Genomic DNA, 13,888 nt, shown 5'->3' with positions numbered 1-13,888 from the left:
TGATATAATTCCCAAATATATAGTTTATTTCATATCCAAATACTGCATGAAGAATTGGATCTTGGTTGTCTTCTGACTTTGAAATAACTGAATACAAAATACTTCAGTAATGTCGCCAAAAATATAGAATTCACCTCCGTTCTTCTATGAAAAATGTATTTGTTACACTTGAAACTGGTTACCACACTATCACAACAACAACTATTGCTACTTTTTCTGCTGCTGCAGTCATGAGCAGGCACCAAAAATATTCTGACCAAACTCTTTGTGACTATTTGGAAGTCAAAAGAGGGTATGGTATATTGTTGACATGTATGAACACACATATAAAGCTAAAATATTTTGCGCTAGATTGCTGGGTGGCTGTCAAATTATGTGACGTATGGCATTTTTTATTGGAAGTCAAGAAGAAGCCCTCTGTGTTTGCAGGAGAAATTATTCTCTTTTTATCTATTCACCACAAGCACATCATAACTTTTCAAACATGAAAAAACACACTTCATGAGAACAATGTATACAGCAAATTTGGGTAAAGCTTTTATCTGCATATCCACAGCAACACTTTTTCACCAGAACTACTGGAGTACCAAAGTACTACTGGAAATATACTTGGAGTTTCAAGCTTGTGTGTCTTGTGTTTCTACAACAGGAGCTACCAAATTCAATTCATTCACCAATTGTCACTATTTTAAGGATGCTACCCTTTTGTGTAACTTAAATGAAAAGTAATTGTATTCACAGATAACTTAAAGTGGACACCAACTCCCATGAGATCTGTATCTTATTCAGTATAATTTCCTTTTCAGAAATGTCAGTAGTTACACGTTTTAATGCTCTGACATTTTCTAAGCCATAAAATTAAAACATGAAAGAAATTAAGTTCGAAGAGCTGAGGGGAGCTGGTATTTGGTTTCTCTCAGTACAATTCATTGCCTAGATTAAGTGCTCAGAGGAGAGATAACATGAGGCAATTTAGTGCTTATATATTCTGAAATGTGAAAGTAAAGGACAAAAACATTCTTATTGTTGAAAATGAACAAATGTGTGGATAGCGAGCTCTGTGGTATACTACTGCTGCTAATAATAATATTTGCTCCAAATAAAGATGGATAGCCATTGTTCTTTGGACCATTCTCATTTGAACAAAAGCATTATTAAATTATGTTGTATGTTTAACCTGGTAAAATTATATACAATGTACAATTTTGCTGAAATCTCAAGAGGCAAACACAGAGCAATGTTGATTTTACTGAAACATCTAGGCAATTAAATGAGGATATAAACAATAGCTGGAGAGATAAGGCGGAAATCCAGCTATATTCGTAATCTTTATGGAGTGTTTCCATTCTCTACAGGGTAAATGTCTACTAGATGAGCGTATTGCTGGTCTACTCGATCCTACTAAGAAAGTAACGGTCATGTCTCGAAAGCACGTCATAAACAAGCAGCCTGCAGTTCGGATGGGCGTCACAACGTTTACACCAACCAGTGCCTCAGTTTCGTGTTATATTTAAATATGGGCGTGCCTGGGTGTCAGCGTGTACATACAGTGTGACAAGCATGGAGTGCAGGCGCACAGGCGGGCATCCCTAACTAGAGGGATGTAGTTTATCCTCCAGTAACAAACTCGAATTAGCCCTGCGTACTTTGCGCATCTTTAAGCGATTAGACCCAAAGACTTAAAACAAATGTCGTACACTAAAATTGCGCCAGCCTTTATAAAGGCAGGGTCGGACATCAACGTTAGGAGGCTTACTGCGTTCTCCGGCCGGAGACTGCGGTCAACTGTCGCTTCAAGGCAGCGGAAGGATGAACAGAACGACTCCACCTGTACGGTGGTGAAAAAGGAGACAGCGCAATTGGACCTCATCAGCCAAGATAAAAATGCAGCTGCTCCCCATACCAGCAAGATTAATATTGATTTTGAAAATACCAAGGAAGCCTACAAGAGCAAAAGCAGCCTCGAGCTGCTCAGAAGTTTGCTGGTTTTCAAACTGTGCACCTATGACTTCCTGGTTGAAAAGAACAAGGAGGTATTTAAGGAGCTAACTAGACGATAACTAAATGTGTATCTATGCTTTGTATCGCATGATGTGCTTAGACAGCTAGCCAAGCAGCTTGCTACCTAGCTATAATGTTAAGAATTAGGATAACTACAGCTGTTAGTTAGCTACTTGGCCAACGTTACCAAGTTACCACAATTAAAAACAAAATGCCGAATATTTTATTAAGTGAGTAAGGTTGCTAACATGAAATAGTTATCTACATGAAATAGTTATCTACCTGGATAAGAAACGGTAACCTGTATTTATTACGTTATATGTTAACTAAAATTGTAGTTATAAGTATAATTGTATCATTATGCAATTACTAAAATTGAGGACACATGTAGCCAAAAATTGGGCGTGCAATTTCTACCATTTTGCATAGTAGTTGCACTGAGAGATTATCTGGCATTCTAATCTGTCTGAGTTGTTAAATTAGAAACACAATGCTCACAATGAGTAAATTATTAAAACTAGGTTTAGTGATTTGTTTCATTATAGTTAATATATACATTTTCTTTTGTAAGTTTTATTCTCCTATCTTGCCTTATGGTAAGGAATATTGCATCTCCAAATTTGTAATCTTAGACAATTTTGGACTGTTTGTGTAACCTGTTTTTCCACATTTTTTTTCCACCCATCTCTGGAGTGCTCAGGGAGATCACAAATTCATTTTTTTTTTTTTTTTTTAGTTGATGGACCTTAGCAGGAAGCTCCTTGGCCAGAAAGCCTTTGACCAGATGATGAAGATGACATTCTATGGGCAATTTGTAGCAGGGGAGGACCACCAGTCCATCAAGCCACTGATCCAGAGAAACCGATCCTTCGGGGTGGGATCCGTGCTAGACTACAGCGTGGAGGAGGACCTAACTCAAGAGGAGGCTGAGAAAAAAGAGATGGAGTGAGTCCTCATTCACATGAGGTGACCCCAGGCCACACATTACAGGAGGTTTCAGTTGTTTGCCCAGAGTTACTGGGGCTTATTCCTACACTATCCAGTACCCATTCAGTTCAGTTAAAGCATAATATTTGCAAACGCTGTAAATACAAACAGATTTCTTCCTTTGTACACATTAATGTCCCTTAATGAAGCAATTTAGAATCCTCTTTTTTTGTTCCAGTGGCCCTAGTGTTCACATATTTTCAGTAGACCCCTTTCTTTCCTCAAATGTTACAATGGCAGAGTTACTTCCCTGTTACTCTGTAAGTATATGATTTTAAATGCTGCATAACTGAGGTTTTGATATTGAAATATTTTTTAACATTTGGCCCTTAAAGTGGTCTTGGATACTGTTGGTGTTTTGTGATACTGTAAGGTAAACAGATGCTGGATAGTCTTGAATTTTATTTATTCAATCCTCACTAAAATAAAATTCTGTGTACAGTAAAGGGTTTGTTAATTTCATCATGTTGCTCGAAACTCCTCCGAGAATTCTGAGATCTGGGCATTAATTATGTAAATGTGTGCCCATCCAATATTAATAGTTGATTTAAAACTGGGTTCAGCTCCACAAATGGAAAAAAAACAAACAAAAAAAACACTGCAATTTGCATTTAACCAAGGAAAATTGCTCTCTAATTTTTCATTGGCAAAAGCAGTCAGAAGCCAGGTGTAATTTAATAAACCTCTCTGAAAGTAAATAGAGTGCCAAGGGCCTATTGGTTGGTTTGGTCAAAGCCCTCTTTGTCTGATTGGTTGGTGTTAAGATACTGGTCTGGTACATTCACTCACCCTGTGAGAATGTTGTCACATGAGAACCACAAGGGAAGCTCAAACCCTGAAATGCCTCATTGGAGGAGGCCAGGAAAATGTTATGCAATGTGTTTTGGAAAAGTGCCTTGTCGTGTAGTGAGGGATTACAGCCAGTGTGTCTAGTCTTACTAAACAGTGAATTGGCGTTAATGATTCCCCTGCTGGGCTTTCTCAGGTGTTTTTTCAATGGTAAATATTATTATCTGTCCAATGTCCAAAATTTCTGCTATATGAGTATATACTAAACAAGTCAGTGAAGTGGCTGTCTTTCCCAAGCATGCAGTCTTGTACTAGTATAGATCTGGTAACTGCAAAAAAAAAAAAGATTTAGTCAGATTTGTAATCAGATGACTAGTTTTAGTCATCTGATTAGAAATCATGTTACCAAGAAAAGGTTTCATTTTTCTGTTTTCCTTTGTGAGAAATTTCTTGGCATACCATATGTGTCAAGTTTTTTTTCTAAAAATAATGCTAGTAATATGAATTTACAAATAGCTGACACTGATCAAATGGCACTGATGAAAGTTGAATTCAGAACTTTATATGTAACAGTTAAAAAGAGTTGCGATGTGATAAATTCTGCAGGGAATCTTTCATTTTTAGCTCTGTTTTCTAGGCTTCAAAAACAAAGTTAATTGTATGTATGTTTTTTATTATGTTGATGGTTAATAAGGGTAACTTATTACCCTTATTAACCATCAACATAATAAAAAACATACATAGTTTGTATGTTAGAGCAATGTTCCCAAACATTTTTGCAGGTGTTCAATCACAATTTGAAGGTGTTCAAAACAATGAAACACAATGGACCAGTGTTATAACTGCTCCTGTTTTTTTTTTTTTTTTTTTACAAGCGATAAGTATCAGAAGCAGCTGTTCCTTTAGCTTAATATTGACGGAACAATCACAGATGTGATTACAATGAGATTGTATAAGAGCAGTAGATACAGTGAGTAATACAACGGTGCATGCTTATTTTGTTTTTGTTTTTTCAGTATGAGTGCTGCTTGTTCATGTTGGAAAATAAAAAAGAGAGAGTGTGACTTTAAATTGGCTATTCAGTAGGAGATGCAGTTTTTTGCTGAAGAGAGAGCTGATTGTGCGGTGTCAAAGGAAGGCTGACTTCAATTTGCTTCCTGTATAATCTAAAATCTTCCTATTTTAGGTTCTGTTTTGTGCCCACACAGTCAGTATTACAATAAGACATTTCAGTTGATTGGAGATTTACCTTACCATTGAACATCTTTTGAAACAATTCCCTTATATGTTCTCATTCACTGGGTGTTGGTGTCATATTTATTGGTGTGCCTGGGGCTGTGTAGACACCAAAGGGTGTTTTTTTTTTTTAACGGTCTCCAGTTGGCATCTCTCAGCAAGTCTCGAAGAGTCTCTCTCTGGGTGGCACCAGTTTACACCAGTCACTGCTCTCACGAATGAAACCACAGAGCAGCAAATGCTGAAATATGCCGTTCAGCCATCTGTCAAGGTCATAACACCTGTCAGTAGAGCAAGGTCCCCGGGGGGATTCTTGGCTTTGGATCAAGCAGAACTGACATACTGGCGTGGTGTTGTGTAAACTTAGATATCGACATGCACTGCACTGACCTTCGTCAGCACCTCGCTCCCCATGCACAACCAATGGCAGAGCTGACATGTGAGCAGTGGCAGGTCACTCACAAGGGAGCGTGACTCGGGGTCTGGTAACCGGGGGCAGAGACGAGCTGGCGGGCTGGGGTGCTGCAGCCCTTTTTTTTGCAAATGTCAAAATGTTGTATGTCAGCGGAAGAGGTGTGTAAAGTGCTGAGGCCAGTGTTCGCAGGCAAGGGAAAACTAATGATCAGACAAAGTTATTTAATGCCCAAAAGGTCACTAAGGTATTAAATGTGATTGACCCCGGGCCCCCTGCTACTGCATCCAAAGACATGCATCTTGTGCACGACACAACCCATTTTATTTCATTGTTTTCCTTTTTTGTTGCTTTTTTCAGGTCGTGTGTATCCGAGGCAGAAAAAGAAAGCCCTGGTATGTGTAGGCCTATGTGTTATTTGACTCAGACACCTGCGTATGACAGTCATTCACTTATTTATGTTGCAGACACTGATGGGGAGTTTCACATAATCAAGGAACATTAAGTAGCATAGTGGACATTTGGGGTTTGATAGAGAATAGACATTTGAAGTTTCATATTGTTGCTGTTGTCTCTCCACAAGGTACTGCCATCTGACACTACATCTCTGATCTCAGGCACAGACCACCGTGAGGAAAAGTATAAGGCCCACAGACGGTTCGGGGATCGGCGTGGGGGTGTGATTAGTGCTCGCACTTACTTCTATGCCGATGAAGCCAAATGTGACCACCACATGCAGACTTTCCTCGACTGCATCAAAGCTTCGGGTGAGGCACCTTCTCAGGGGTATGCTACTCAAGGGCCGTTTTCTATGATGCAAATCAAACCAGAGACAGAATACAAGCCTGGCATAAGTCATTAACAGAAGTGGCACGATGTATGTCAGTTTTAGCTCAGTCTCTTGGTTAAATCCCATCAAACATTATCACTTGCAGAATACCTGCAAGATTTGGCATATTTATGAAGGGTTTGATTGAATTAAGAAATGGCAACAATCCAAACCTACTGTGTTAGGCATGGCACATTGCAGAGAGGGTAAGTATGAAAGATAGAAGCACTTCACCCTTTTTTGCACTCTTGGGATTATGAGAACAAATATGGTGGAAAGACCTAAAAAGCATATCATATCTATTTCTACTACATTCTGCTTAGCTCTGCATTTGGTGCCAATATTATGACTTGTACTCCAAGGTCTTTTATTCATCCAGGGGGAAGTTCCGAAGATGGTTTCTCTGCCATTAAGATGACGGCTTTGGGACGGCCTCAGTTCTTGGTGAGTGGGGTGGGGAAGGGGTCAGTCAATAAAGTTCGCCAGAGTGCTTTAAAGCACTCTAATATAATCTCTGTTCTTTTCTGGTGTCCCTTCCCCCACCCCAGCTCCAGTTCTCAGAGGTGCTGGTAAAGTGGAGGCGTTTCTTCAACTTCCTGGCTGCACAGCAGGGAAAGGCTGGTATGGAGGCACTGGAGCAGAAGCTGGAGCTACAGCAGCTGCAGGTACAGTGTGACCCCTAGCATCAGGATTGCCTGCTGTTTGCCTACGCTAATGGAGTGGTGGCACTGTATGCACTGTTTAGTGGAAAGGTGAAACAAGGTAGCTGCACAGGCCTGGAAGAAAAAGATGGAAGGGTATGCAGTCTTGTTATCTAATAGACATGTTCTGGGCAAAGGGCAATGAACAATTTTTCCATCTTTGTAACATGCCTTCCTTGTCACATACTGTGGAAATCTTAGAGAATTCTGATGTTATTTAACTGACAGTTAACTTATTTTCATTTAAATAACGTTTAAATAATTATCAGGTACATACAGTGATAGGCGTACAAGTGGCTGTAGTTACATAGTTACGGTTTTTACTGTACATTATTATACAACATACCATGCATAGGGTTTATGCAAATTTTAAAACACGGGCAGGCCATAATGCACATTTTATAAATTTACACTCAGTTACTTTTCTTTTCTACAGGAAACAGAAAAGTAAGTAGTATACAACAATTAGCCCTTTCGTTACACAGGTTTATCTTGCAAAGTGTTTATCACACTGGCTTGCAAGATAAGGAGCAGACATGTAACTGGGCAATTAGCAACAGCAATCTCTACTAAAAGAAGGCATCCAAGAAAATCCTGGGATGTCGAAGTCATAAGTACTACTCGAGAGATTGGCTACAGTCCATACCTGAATGTAGACACATAGGCGGTGGTTTATCAGAGGAGCATTGGAAACAGTGTATGTCTCAATCAAACATATAAAATTCTTTTCATTTCTTTTATTGAAATTAGAGTACCGGTAAAAATGTTGGACACTCCTGATTAAGAAAATGGGAAACATGCATTCAAAGACATTTTGATCTAAAGACTTATGCTTAAATGCTTGAAATTTGTTCCTTAGTCAAATGTAAATAGTAAAGTTGATGTCTATGAATGAATTCCTTTCCATTTTTTAATTTTAAAAAAGTTTTATTTGGCTATTTTGAAGAATCTAAAATATAAGGTACTGTAGTTTTGATTTGGTTTGTTTGACACTTTCTTGATCACTGCATAATTCCATTTGTGTGATTTCATAGCTTTGATGTCTTTACAATTAATCTAAAATGTAGAAAATGGCTAAAATGGAGAAAAAAATGTGTCAGTATTTTTGACTGATACTGGAAGACAAACTTGGTGTTGAAGATTTCCTTAAAAGTTAAAAGGTTTAAAGGAGAAAAACACCTCCCCAAAAATCTTCAATTACTTACTGGAATTGCGCATACAGGGTATTCTCTGTATACTTTCATATATACTTTCAATGAGGCTTATTTAGAGAAAATATATGTGCACTGTCAGGTTGAGGCCGCCTTTGTGCTTACACTGTGTTGAAGATTTTGCAATACGTTATGTAGTTTTGTGCAGTTACCATTTTGAACAGGATACTAAAGGTTATTAATCGCGTGTTATTTCAAGCCTGTTCTGTATTCAGAAATTATGTATTCAGTAGTGCACTGAAGGAATGTTGATTATGCTGTTTGTGTGAAGGCTCTATATTCCTTTTGACAGTTTTACTATGACATGCCACTTTTGAGTGAAATATGCAGGAGCTAATATTCTGCAGAGATCTAACAGGGAGAAAACACTGTCATGATCCTCATAACACACATGATCCCCATATTTTGTCTCATCTGACTTTCTTTGAAAATATCTAAACAGGGCAATTTACATTTGAACAAGCCAAGGTTATAGTACAGCAGTCATTTTAGACACTGGGGATTCCTTGCATCTGTTTAGGGCATTGTTCCTCAGAGTTGCCTGCAACAAAGGGGCCCCAAAGGAAGATGCTCATTTGTTAAGCAAGTGTTTGCTGAAGGTGCTTATTTACATGCATTTTTGCTTGTATTTAGGCCTAAATTATGCTCATTCACGTATGGCAGGTCAGCCATTTTTTGTGTACCGACTAGCCCCAAGTATCGCAGTAATAATGATCAGAATAGTCTAAGACAAATAACCTTTATCTCTTCTCTTTTAGGAGTGTTTGACTAGACTGGGTGCTAAAGAGGACATTCAGAGTTGGTTTACAGGAGAAAATCTGGGATCCTCAGGGTAACAAGCCTAATACTGCCTAATTAAACTGGAGCACAGAGATAAATGATGCATGGTGTCTAATCGCTAATACGCTATTTCAGATAAGATTTATCACCTGCACATATTGTGGTGCTGTAATGACACTGAACAAAATGCAAGTTTATTAACACTCTTTACAAACACATAAACATAACAGTGTAAACTATTAGTCAGAAAGTTCTTGTTCTGCCTTGGCCTGAAACCTGTACACCTTCTGATCTTTCAGAACCATTGACCTGTTGGACTGGAACAGCCTGATAGATGAACGGACAAAGATATCAAACCTGCTTGTTGTTCCAAACCTTGAGGTAGGCATTGATCTTTGTAATGTGCGTGGCTTCACAAACGCCCTGCTAAATCAGGTTAGATTGGATTTATTATGTAACAGGAATGCAATACGGGGATCTTGCAGCTTGACTCTCCAAATTTAGCTCATCATACATCTTCAATTCAGAGATTGAGTGTGTTTCTAGTAAAAGGTGCACGGCACTTTTTCAGTTAGTGATCTCTTTGTCCACAGACTGGACAGCTGGAACCACTGCTGAGCAGGTTCTCAGAAGAAGAGGAGAAGCAGATGAAGAGAATGCTGCAAAGAGTGGATATCCTAGCCAAGGTATTTACAACAGATCAAAATGAAGTCAAAGGACGTTGTGACAAAGTGTGACAAGTGTCCAATTTTGGCCTAGCACTTTCCCCTTTGCTTTTTTGTGTTTGAAAGTGAGAGTTATTTTCTACTCGCCCACTCACTTTCAAGTGCCAGTCTGCTTGTTTATTGACAAATGGCCACAAGGTTGAATTGTCAGTGTTCATGAAGAAACAAACACCATGAAAGACAGACTTCTGCATAGCATTTTCTGTAGCTTTGTACGTACCTGAGGTATAAAAACCTGAGGTCAGTATCAGATATATTGTTCTTCATAGGCATTGCACATAAACATTTGGGTAAATCCACTGCAATTTTTTTGGCAAGGCTGACACTTAAATTTGCAGGTAGTGCCATCACAAATAAATGTTTGTGTAATCCAAAGTCAGTGTTTACTTTGAGAAATGTCAGCAGATGGAAGGGCACCGCTGGGCCATATGCACGCACCATTGGTGCAGGGCAGCCTGGGAATGTCAATGAAACCTTGGCTCTGTTGCAGCATGCCATGGAGAATGGTGTAAGGCTGATGGTGGATGCAGAGCAGACCTACTTCCAACCAGCTATCAGCAGACTAACTCTAGAGATGCAGAGGATCTTCAACAGGGAGAAGCCCATCATCTTCAACACGTACCAGTGCTACCTCAAGGTGAGATCCCCCACCTGGCTTGCATGGACAAACTGAAATCCATCAGTATTGTAGACATGTATTTGAAAAAAATTCTTCATTGAAAAGGCATTATATCTTGCATTCATGGACAAATTTTGGATTTTAGAATTGTTATCATAGCCTGTGTACAGTCAAGGTCCTTTTGACGTCTGTGTCCTCCCCCTTGAACTATGTGGTGCCCCTTTTGTCTATACAGGAGGCCTATGATAATGTGTCCTTGGATGTGGAGCTGTCCCGACGTGAGGGCTGGTACTTCGGGGCTAAACTGGTGCGCGGAGCCTACATGTACCAGGAGAGGGCTAGGGCTGAGGAGATTGGCTACGAAGACCCCATCAACCCCGACTACGAGGCCACCAATAGGATGTACCACAAGTGAGGGACAGACCAGCACATGCAGCACTTGCCCATTCAGTAGCTTTCCTTTGTTATTTTTACCTCTGAAGGACAGATAAGGCCAGAATGTTTCTTATCAGTTTGGTTCATTTGGGCTTTTAGCTGCTCTCCTGTTGACATATCAAATATAATTTGGCCATAAATCACCTGCCGTTGTAATCATCTGCAGTCATCTCATCCAAAGCTTTTCAAGCGTACCTGAAGGACATCCTGAAAAGATCAGATAAGAAGTAATAATGTAGTAAAATCAAATGATGCAGTACAGTCAACCTTTCAAAGAAACGCAAAGTGGTTTATATAACTTTCCCAATGATCATTTTCACCATGGTGAAACAATGTCACATGTATTTAGTGTGTAGGAGGGCTCCTTTTCAATGCGTTTGTACGTGGGAATTTGCAAATATCAGTTGAAAATGCTTTGATTTAGTTTTGAACTCGGCTGTTCTCTCATTTGCAGAGGCACACGAAAGGAGACAGAGCCATAAATCATTTTGCAATATTATTCACCTAATCCACAGGCCCATATAAAGCTGAACCATAGGAAGCAAAGAATATCAGTTTAATTAACTCTTGTTTGCCTTGATTGAATGCGGTGTGTTCCATTCCCTGAAGGTGTTTGGACTATGTGTTAGAGGAGATCAGGAACAATAGAAAGGCCAACGTCATGGTGGCGTCACACAATGAAAACACTGTGAAGTTTACCATACAGAGGTAAGGCCTGTTCTGCGTGTGAATGAGTGGATTAAAACCGCAGCCCTTTCAAACACACATTCTGTTTTTGATTACTAGGCAAGCAGTATTAGTTAGGGATAGATTGCCCAAATGTGTAAACTGTTCCAAGCAAGTTGTTTTGGTTTGATGTTGAAAGGCACTTTTGTTTATATGCTTAGAATGAATGAGATGGGCCTCTCGCCCACGGAGAAGAAGGTCTACTTCGGCCAGCTCCTGGGGATGTGTGACCAGATCAGCTTCCCACTTGGTGAGGCACTCGGACGAAAGTGGAAGCAGGCGTATCCTACTCATTCCTCCTGCATTTGTTTTCTCATTCTCCTTTTCCGGAACCCACTCCTTCCTCTGTCTGTGGGTGTGACCAACAACTGAGAGGTCAAACAGTGTAGGAGTATGCACTATGAAAGGTTTTTATTACTAGCTCTGTTTGGCAACTTCAGAAAATACAGAAGGTGGTTCAAGGGAGATGGCCATTGTAGCTGAAGCTATATATAGCCTAATGCTAACTGCGCTCATGTACTGTGCCCACATGTAACACTGTATCACCCTCAAATTAATCACTGATCTGTTAGCAGCTGAAGTAACTACAGAAGGTATGGGCAGTATGAAAATAACCATTTATGGAGATAACAGTAGTCCTTGTCTTCCCTTTTTTGTGTATTGTCTGAACAGGCCAGGCAGGCTTTCCTGTGTACAAGTATGTACCTTATGGACCTGTGAATGAGGTGATCCCTTACCTATCCCGCCGTGCCCAGGAGAACCGGGGCTTCATGAAGGGCTCCCAGAGAGAACGGCTGCTGCTGTGGGAGGAGCTGAAGCGCAGAGCGGTCAGTGGAGAGCTTCTCTATAGGCCAGCCCTCTAAGATGCCCGCCCCAGGGGCGGAGTGGCATCTCTAATCATTCCTGACTGTGTCAAGGCTTCAGTTGCACAGACAGCCACTGTCTCTTTATAGAAGGGGTTACTTTCTATTGCTGAAAGAGCTCCTGAAAATGTCAGGCAGCAGAGTTGTACTGTTCTCTTTTACTGTACTATTTATCTTCAAACTAGGGCCACGCTAATAAAAGCTGACATGATTTAAATAGCTGTAAAGGCCAGCATCAATATCGCTCTCTGCTCAAAATGCCGTGGGTATTAGGATAGAATGGCCAGTTTTTATCTTGTTTTATTTCAAATATGACATTTATTCTGAGAAGTTTGTCTTCACAGTGACTTAAAGTTCATGAAAAGATTGACAGTGTATGGCAGGAAAAGGGTAGCAGTATATATCTGTTGAAAAGATTTGTGTGTTTGAATGAACTATCTTCATACATGCATAGTGCCTTGTTCGTAAATTCACACATCTATGAATTTTTAATAATGTAACAAGGAGTTGATTAATCCATGCCTACAGTGATTGAACTGAATCTCAAAAGAATGTCATTCTTGAGTATTTACCTCCTCAGTGTTTACAATGTATTCCTAGCCTCAGTCAAACTGATAAGAGATTTTCACTCTTATGTCATTAAAATACTTTATTTAAATAAGGTCATAATTAGTCTAAAATGGCATTGAGTTGTGAAAAATATGGTTACTGCATTGTTAATATTTTGTAGGTCTTATGTTCTAGTTACATACTTGGAACTACATGTGTTACTTTCTGACTGTACCTGTATTCAGTGACATGTGTTGGAGCTAATCAGTGTACTCCCTTTAACTAAATTTATTTGGTTGTAATGTGACTGTTGTTAGCACATCTTTTTGGTGAGTGGAGTGTTCTAATGAGTTAGTATTGTTTTGCTCCAAACAACTGCTCAGTAATCAGCTGTCAATTTCTCATGGAGCATTGTTTTGCAGAGAGCTTCAGTGGCGTTGGATCTGTGCTGTTTCTGCAACATGTTAAGCATTTTGATTTGTAAATAGAAAAAACCTTGGGTTTTTGTTCATTTACTTTTTGCTGGTATTTCAAATTAATGACATTGAATTAAATTGACATCTGGGCCATTTCAACTGCAAAAGAGTTCATTTTTTAAAGAACTGGTATTTTTAAGAAGGCTTACAGGATAGAAAATGGCAAGCTCAGAAATTCAGTACATAAAAATAACTCATTTTATCTGTGTTATAAAATTGTTGGTTATTTGGTGTAATGGCATGCAGTAGTCATTTGCTTTCTGAAATGAGAAGTGCTTAAGCATTAGGACAATAACACTGCAATCATTAATACTTAAAAAGTGTGTTTATAACACCCCTGATACAAATGTTTAATTACATCTGATATTTCACTGTGTAGCTGTGAGGAAATGGTACTTAATCTAAATCGCCCTTTTACTGAGTTATCTCACAGAGGAATGCTAATACAGCAAATCTGTAGTTGAATATGAGCATAGGACAACATGATTCATTAAAATGCTTATTCTTTCTTGTTTTGGGGAAGAGGGCCAGTGTGAAATGGGTACAAGG

At 39.3% G+C, this 13,888-nt stretch overlaps 1 protein-coding gene across 1 annotated transcript; it reads left to right on the top strand.

Annotated features, from left to right (window-relative positions):
• Positions 1–1,584: 1,584 nt before the first annotated feature.
• Positions 1,585–12,936, top strand: prodhb (proline dehydrogenase (oxidase) 1b). Its single transcript, XM_036527448.1, has 14 exons — positions 1,585–2,033; positions 2,738–2,946; positions 5,786–5,820; positions 6,043–6,192; positions 6,634–6,698; positions 6,803–6,919; positions 8,925–8,998; positions 9,246–9,327; positions 9,540–9,632; positions 10,162–10,308; positions 10,526–10,701; positions 11,335–11,433; positions 11,613–11,701; positions 12,124–12,936. The coding sequence occupies exons 1-14, from the start codon at positions 1,689–1,691 to the stop codon at positions 12,312–12,314; spliced, it is 1,872 nt and encodes a 623-aa protein (XP_036383341.1). The 5' UTR covers positions 1,585–1,688; the 3' UTR covers positions 12,315–12,936.
• The last annotated feature ends 952 nt before the right edge of the window (positions 12,937–13,888 follow it).

This window comes from Megalops cyprinoides, chromosome 4, assembly GCF_013368585.1.
Source record: "Megalops cyprinoides isolate fMegCyp1 chromosome 4, fMegCyp1.pri, whole genome shotgun sequence".
NCBI classification, from domain to species: domain Eukaryota; kingdom Metazoa; phylum Chordata; class Actinopteri; order Elopiformes; family Megalopidae; genus Megalops; species Megalops cyprinoides.
Note: the sequence above shows the minus strand (reverse complement) of the source record. Positions and strands in the feature narration are given on the sequence as shown.